At 42.3% G+C, this 7333-nt stretch overlaps 1 protein-coding gene across 2 annotated transcripts in view; it reads right to left on the bottom strand.

Annotated features, from left to right (window-relative positions):
* Positions 1-737: 737 nt before the first annotated feature.
* The window catches only part of SLC25A20 (solute carrier family 25 member 20), a 10703-nt gene continuing 4107 nt past the window's right edge, over positions 738-7333 (bottom strand). The window contains exons 4-9 of one of the 2 annotated variants that reach the window (XM_075714033.1): positions 6059-6149; positions 4963-5080; positions 3702-3774; positions 2991-3100; positions 1407-1531; positions 738-882 (exon numbers count right to left, since the gene is read on the bottom strand). In XM_075714033.1, the coding sequence (XP_075570148.1) occupies positions 820-882; positions 1407-1531; positions 2991-3100; positions 3702-3774; positions 4963-5080; positions 6059-6149 (580 nt within the window). In that variant the 3' untranslated portion in view covers positions 738-819. Of the gene's footprint in view, positions 883-1406; positions 1532-1797; positions 1900-2990; positions 3101-3701; positions 3775-4962; positions 5081-6058; positions 6150-7333 lie in introns of those variants that run through there. The other variant, XM_075714034.1, reaches the window with a different exon arrangement.

Below are 7333 nucleotides of genomic sequence, written 5' to 3'. Positions count from 1 at the left end.
ATATACTGTGGGTTGCTATGAACCATGCTGTACTTTTGAGATCACATTTGGGATGTCTTCAGTGGGACAGAAAGGGATTTCAGAGAAAAGTTCAGGATCAAACACATTTCCCCACTGGGTGCCTCAGTAAAGTTTAGTACGAATGTTAAGCATAATTCATTTTTCCTCCTAGTTCCACAGAAAAGATCAGTGTGCAAAATCTGATAAGGCATCTTTAATACTCCTCAACCCACTGAAACACAGCTCTGACCTCCCCTGCTTAGTTCTGCATTTGTTGCATTATATGTATGTAAAATTAAAACCACTGTCAACATAGAAATAGCCACAACTAAAAAACTACAAGAGATGAGAATACTATCTGACATTGCTTGCAGATACTAGTATGTGCAGCTGCTAACTCATGCCCTGAGAGTTAAGTACACAATGCCAAACAATTATTTTAAGGAAGTTTTTCAGCATTAATAGCTACATGTTTCTTCACTAAATAAAGAATTACATTTTAAGAAGTGTCCTCTTCTTCCATGAGGAAGTACTTAAGGTAGTGTGTGTAATAGTGACAGCTGTCTGTTAGCAGCATTACTGCTGTGGTACATTGGCTCAGAAGACAGGTGTATCACCTCGAACTCCTCATCAACTCTGTTTCAGAGCTACAGCTTACATTTCTGAATGGCACATAGCACCACCGAAAGAATGTGAGGAAGGCAAAAAGGTATTAGGCAAGCAATCATTCCTGAAACTTCAAGTGATCATTCATTTATTCCTTTGAGGCAGACTTGCACTCTCGTCCTTCTCCTCTAATTTCCAAGGACTTCCTAGTCTTCATAGACCTGGTGCAATCCAGTTAAGAAACTTCATAGCAACTTCAAAACCAAGAAAGCATGCCTAGAAAAGAGAGAACATAAAGAACAAATAAGGATTCTAAAAACCTATTCCAAACAAGGTTTTTGAAATGCAGCACTATAAACACTTGATGTGGCTGATGTGGAAGAACAAAAAGAGAACAAAAAGAGGTCTTGGACCAGAGGCAAGAATTCTACTGTATCCCTCCACACAAAGGCAGAACTTCTGCTCCGCTAGGCTCATTATTTATTGAAGGGGAAGCCAGTCCAAACTTATCCACACATTTCTGTCTTCCACTGGTAGGTGTACGATCAGACAAGAAATACTATCAGAATGAGTCAACAAAGGACTTTCATGCAAAGCTTCAAAGGAAGGTTTACTTGGTGTTCCCGCTAGATTAAGGTACATTTTTAGAACCTGGACACCAACAACCAAAAGTACTTGCAGGGACAAGAATCTCACTGAAATGGTACGACAGTAAGCAGCCAGTCATCTCCTCTACAGACTGCAAATATTCACTGAGTGGCCAGGTCCCCAAAACCCATCTGGAATCGCAATTTACTTACCGCGTTAGCAGGAAATGCCCTGATCATTACAGCTGTGAAGCCCTTATAAAGAGATGCAATGCCTTCCTCTCTGATAAGTTCTCTCAGCACATCTCTAAAGCCATTTGGGTATTTTCCAGGAGGAGCTAAAAGGGACACAAAACACGTTAGCTAAGATGTGTGGCAAATGCTGAAGAATGTGGCATATGTAACACCACAGGATTTTCAACAGGTTCATATTGCTATACCATCTAGGTGACACCAGAATCCAAACATTGCTGAAGCTATGTTGTGAAAACATCTACTTGGGAAAATTATCTATTTCAGTCAAAAGCAAGCAAACAAAAAAGACACCTTACTAAAGACTCAGTAAACAGAAGGTAAGTGCTCACCGTCACCACAAAGAATTTACCTAATCAAGTCATTGGGGGGCAGGGAAGAAAGGAGAATAACTTTTGTCAGGGTTGGATGTCTGAGCTGTTACTTGTGCCGCTGATCACAGCTCTCCCAAGAGCTGCAATTAGGAAATAGGAAGGTCAGATATAAAAATTGATGAAGTTTGTTTATAAGAAACAGAAAGCGATCCTATCACATGCCCCAGCCAAGAATAGCAACAAACTTCAAGTGAAAAGCAGAGGCTGTTTTAATGCTGAGGTTACAGAGATTTGCTGAGGTGCTTTTAAAAAGTTATTTTATTCAAAGAACAAGTTCTTCCTTCTCCTGACACTTCTCTGGAAAGTACTGCCTCTGCCAGCCCTCTGAACAAGTACTCCACAAACCAACCCAGTTAAACAGAACCACCATTAAAGCACATCATCTATACAGCAGCATCAGGGACTGGAATAAGGAATCAGTGGAATAAGGGTGCGAAGCTGCAATGTATTTCACACTCAGCCCCTGGTATGATATCAAACAACCACAGCAGCCATTATTCAGAGAAAAAGAAAAGAAGTTTCCTGCACTAGATTATCATGATCCGTGACTCAAGAAGAATGGTTACTGTCCAGTGGAAGAGCTGAGTCCACAGACAGAGAATATGAGAAGCTTTAACAAAAATATTAATTGACTAGGATTCCCAAAGAAACCAATGAAGAACCTGTGCTGAAGCTCAAGGCCTGCGGCCATCCTCACTATAACTAGGCCACAGATTAAAGAGCAGATCTGCTGGTCTAAAAGCAATGCTGTCGGCAAGGCATGCCCAGCTACTATAAATTTCAGATAGCACAGGCTACAATTTGTACAACTATTCTGAAGTGAAATAATAAAACCTCTCAAAGAATTACATTTGTAACAAAATAGCCGTGACAAGCTGTTCTATTGTTATGATTTCTATGCTTAGGCTTCAAAACAGGTATCTCAAATCGGGATCATTATATTGGCAGGGCGGCAGAAACAGAGAAGTGCAGCCTGATTTGCCAAAAATTTGCAAGGAAACCAACTAAAAACCAGGAACACACTTGGGTTTTTCATGTACTTGTCTCAAGCAGTGCTCAAGACATGCTACCTTCCAGATGCCATGCTCAGGTGGCATCTTCCATCACTGCCCAGCCCATTCCCAGGAGCACCACACTGAGTGTGACTGCAACAAGCTAGCATGCAACTCACCAGTCTGGAAACGGGATTTCAGCACGTCTGGTGGAATGGCAACTGCCCAGTTGAAGATCCCAGCCAGGCCCCCAGCAAAAAGGATCCTAGGCACACTGAGGTCACTCACACTGTGGCAGGTTTGGGGTGGAAGGAAAAAGAAAAAATTAAAAAAAAAAAAAAGAAAGAAAAAAAAAAGAAGTAGTAAAACCTCATCTGTTTTGACTAAGGTGACAACTAAAGAGGCAGCCTGGCTGACAGCCAGAAGGCAGCACAATGCTGCAGACATGGACAGAGTGCAGTATCTGAGCAAGATTTCCAAGAATGAGAGCCCTGTGGGCAAAATGTACTAACTCCACCCAGATTCAAATCTTTGCATTCAGCAGCACACACACAAATGCTCTGGAGGGCGGGGAGGATCAAACACAACAAAAAACCCAAGAACAAAAATGCCCAGTTCTTTGTGCACACGCAGGGGTGAAAGTGAAGAGACCTACTTTAAGTATTCCTTACTTGTCTAGTAAGATCCAAGGCTAGAATCTGAGAGAAACTCAGAATACTGTTTTAATTGTCAGTTAACCCCAGACCAAAACAGCTCAACTCACAAGACGAGCGACCTTTTTTTTTTAAATTTGTTTTGATAATACTGCTCTAAATCTCTTCGTAACTGGGGAGATTAATTGGCAGTGTCTGGGAAGTCCAGAAAAATGATGACTCTGAGATTTCACTAACCTCCTTCCCTCAGGGGTCAGAATGTTCTTCAGCCATTCGTACGTCATGAAGTACATTCCGCTGGCTGGGACATCTAGTGGGTAAACAACAAAGACTGTGAGTAGTGGGAAACAAAATGAAGCCTAGAGGCACAGCAGCCCCATGCCAGCTCAGCAACACCACTAAGTACATCCAGATTGCTTTTCTGAACCTCCTCTACAAACAAAATAAAATCTTCTGTTGCTCTAGACAGAGGAGCCTGAACTTTCCCAGGGACAGCAGGTGCTAAAGGCAAGAACTGGGAAAATACCTGTTCTCGAGCACTTCTGTCAGCAGCCTCTCAAATCAGACTGTAACCTGCCTGCTGGCTGTTACAGCTCTAAGCTTTCTTAATTGCTGCAGAGCAGATCAGAGCAGTTCAGGAACTTCAAGAGTTTTGCATACTATTCATTCTAATGATTCTATTTTGGTGTTGTTTTTTGTAGTTGATTAGGTTTATTTTGGGGTTTTTTTTAAGGTACTCCCAAAGCCCATTCTTAGCTCATGCCTAAACTGGAGAACCAGCCTCTGGCTAGGGACACTGCCAGAGTTTCATTGCTAGCTGTTACACTACTATGAGAAGCAGAGGATAGAACAAATTCCTAAACTGAGATATCAAAATATAGAAATTTCAGCTTATCCTTGGAAAACGTTGCCCCAGTACAGGGAACAAGCTAATGCTTTTCAAAGGACAAAGTACCAAAACACATAAAGGATTCAGTGTCTGGCACAATTACTTTGTTGTTGTTGTGAGAGGGGTCGTGACATCCCAGTCCAAAATAACCCACACTCAAGCAGGTAGAAAGCATAACTGCTGCAATCACCTTTTAAAGCAGTCAGCATTATACGGCAACACTCACAGACAGTCACAATCCTTCTCCCAAGGAAGAAAAAAAAAAAAGAAAAGAAACCAAAAAAGCCCACTTCTGTATTTTTCTTTTCTCTTTGTTCTCTCTGCTCCTCTCCTGAAGTCTCATTCCTCTTGGCTTCTCAGATCTTAATTACTTCCTATATCCCTCTGATCCTTGTCATCTAATCTCTTCCTCACTCACTGAGAATCTCATGTTTATTTCTCAGTCCCTTTGAGGCATTGGAGTAGCTCTGCAGACTGCAAAAAAAGAAAAAAGGGTGACACAGCATCTCCAATTGGCTAACGGGACAGCAAGATCTATGACACTATGTCAGGCTTCTTATCTGAAAGTACCCCATGCAGAAGCAGCATCAGAACATCTCTATCAGTTACCTCTCATGAGGGTGAGCACTGTCCCCTTGTACACGCCACGAATCCCAGCCTCGCGGTACAGCTGTTTTGCACAGTCCAAAGAGCCACTGTATTTCGTTTCACCTGTAGCTGCCTGGATCTGAAGGATTAAAGTGATAGTTTCTGACTAGTGAAGGTTTCTGGCTGGTGAACAATCATTCAGCTAATAGAAAGCCACGTGCACGTTTCCAGAGAGGAAGGAGCAAATACTCATTCCACAGGCACTCCTGCATATGAAACCTCTGCATCACTTCCTCAAACAGGCCTCTCATGTTCAGGCTGAGGATATGTTTACTGTTCCACACAGAGGCTAGATTCTCCCTTATTTTTGCCCAGTGTTAAGTTTGAAACAACTGAAGTCAGTTAGGTAATTCTACACTTGCACTGACCAAAAGTAGCCTTCAAATAGTTCAGTGAATTCAAACAATTTGTATGTGTATAAAAGCTCCCATGATAATATCATGCCTGTCAGAACTAACATGTGACCACCCATCACCATACTGAGTCCAGTGTAGTCTGAAATAAGCAAAGCTTCCCATTTCTGCTAAAGATGGTATTTTCATTTGTTCAGGTTTACATTTTCCAACAATACTTTAAAAACCCTGGAGGAGGTGTAGAGCTAACAGTCCCCTGAACATGAGAAAACCATTTCATGTATTTTGAACTGCATTCCTCAATTACATTTTGGTAACCTGTCAAGGTAACAGAAAATCTTTATGCAAGAAAGAACCTTATGATTTAGTAGTTTTGCTTTTTTTTTAGAAAAAGTTTAATTCTGAAAAACTGGACTTTTCCATACTTTGAAGTGGACTGAGGCATCCATCGATGCCTCATATAATGCCACATAGTATAAGGCTTGTGCTTTGTAAAATGAATAGAGCAATGAATGCTGTATGTACTTAGACTGTTATGGTGAGTTTGTGTAATGCTTCTTCGTGACACAGTTGCATTAAATGACAGTTGTCTCAGTCCTGTCAAAAAACAGAACAGAGTAAATACACTAACCAAAGAAGTTCCTGGTATGGAAAGACAAGATCCCCTAAAATTAAATTCCCATCACCACCATCCAATGCCTTACCTGTAAAAGGCACTTGATTCTCTCTCCTGGAGCCATGATTACTGTGGTGAACACTCCCGACAACATGCCAGCAGCAAACAGCTGAGGATATCTGCCCCGAGGAAACAGAAGAGACCCTAACACAACACAGCAATAGGAAATGAAGGGAGAAGACCCCTGTATCACCAGATTATGCTGTTCCACATATGGCTGGCAGTGGAACTAGAAGTGCATCCACTGCTTTTGATCAGTGCAGAAGTGCCTCATCAATGCATAATTAGATCTAAACATTTAAGATCTCTAGGATTCAAAGCGCTGGTTCCCACAGCAACCATAACTCAGTTCTTCACATCCACTGTATTTGCTAATATTCCTTGTATTTGCGTTTTTTGTTACAGCATTCCCCATTCATTTTTATTCCCAACAGTCTCTTCCTCCTCCAGTCTCCCACACTCTTCTCGGTGACCCCAGCTTCCACACGTATTCCTGCTTGTGCAGCCAGGAGCCTCCTCTCTGTAACCTCTCAGTCCCTCATTCCTTCAGCCTCTGCCATCGTCAAGTCTGTCCTACCAACCTGCCCTCATCCCACACATTCTGCATCTGCTTTCACGTGGCAAAGTCTCCATGACAGAAATCCCTTCAACAGGCTGAGTTTCTGCACCACAAACTTATCTTTATGTCCAGCCTCCTGCTACCTTCCCTAGTAAGATGACCTAACATCTCAATTTAACTAAATTCCACACCTCCCACTTCTCTCCACTTGCCCAAGAGATGGCATTCTATTCAGGTTTTCCAAGTCTTAGACCTTTCTTTGCTCTTAAATTCCCATTAAATCTTCCAGACCATTCAGACCTCCCTCACCACTCCACGTGCACCTCCTGCTCAAACTAAGCTTTGAGTTTTCTAGCTCATCTTGGGATTATTCAGCCCCAGAAAAGATAGAACAGGCTCCTCAGGTTTCTCTCCAACTCCCTCCTTCCTTCCAAAACTTCCCTTCAAAATCAGCATGGGGAACCACTGCCATCCTACCTGCCTCTAGACCCATAACCAAGGCGCTAAGAGTTTGACCTTTAATTTTGGGCCTCACGTCCCAAGCACACTGTATCTCACCATGTCAAGTCTGCACCCGCAGTACAGCACAGCTGGCCACAGTGACAGGTCCACCATCTATTTGTTCTTTCTCTCCCACTGCTCTGCTTGAGAAGAGTTCTACATAAAGACTCAAAACACTACGCTGCCCTTCTCCAGCTTGCTCCTTAAAACTTCCCTTTGGTATGATGTGTAGAAAACACAAGG

The sequence above is a fragment of the Pelecanus crispus genome, chromosome 7 (assembly GCF_030463565.1).
Source record: "Pelecanus crispus isolate bPelCri1 chromosome 7, bPelCri1.pri, whole genome shotgun sequence".
In the NCBI taxonomy this organism is placed as follows: Eukaryota; Metazoa; Chordata; class Aves; order Pelecaniformes; family Pelecanidae; genus Pelecanus; species Pelecanus crispus.
The sequence above is the reverse complement of the archived record's forward strand: the minus strand, read 5'-3'. Positions and strand labels throughout refer to the sequence as shown.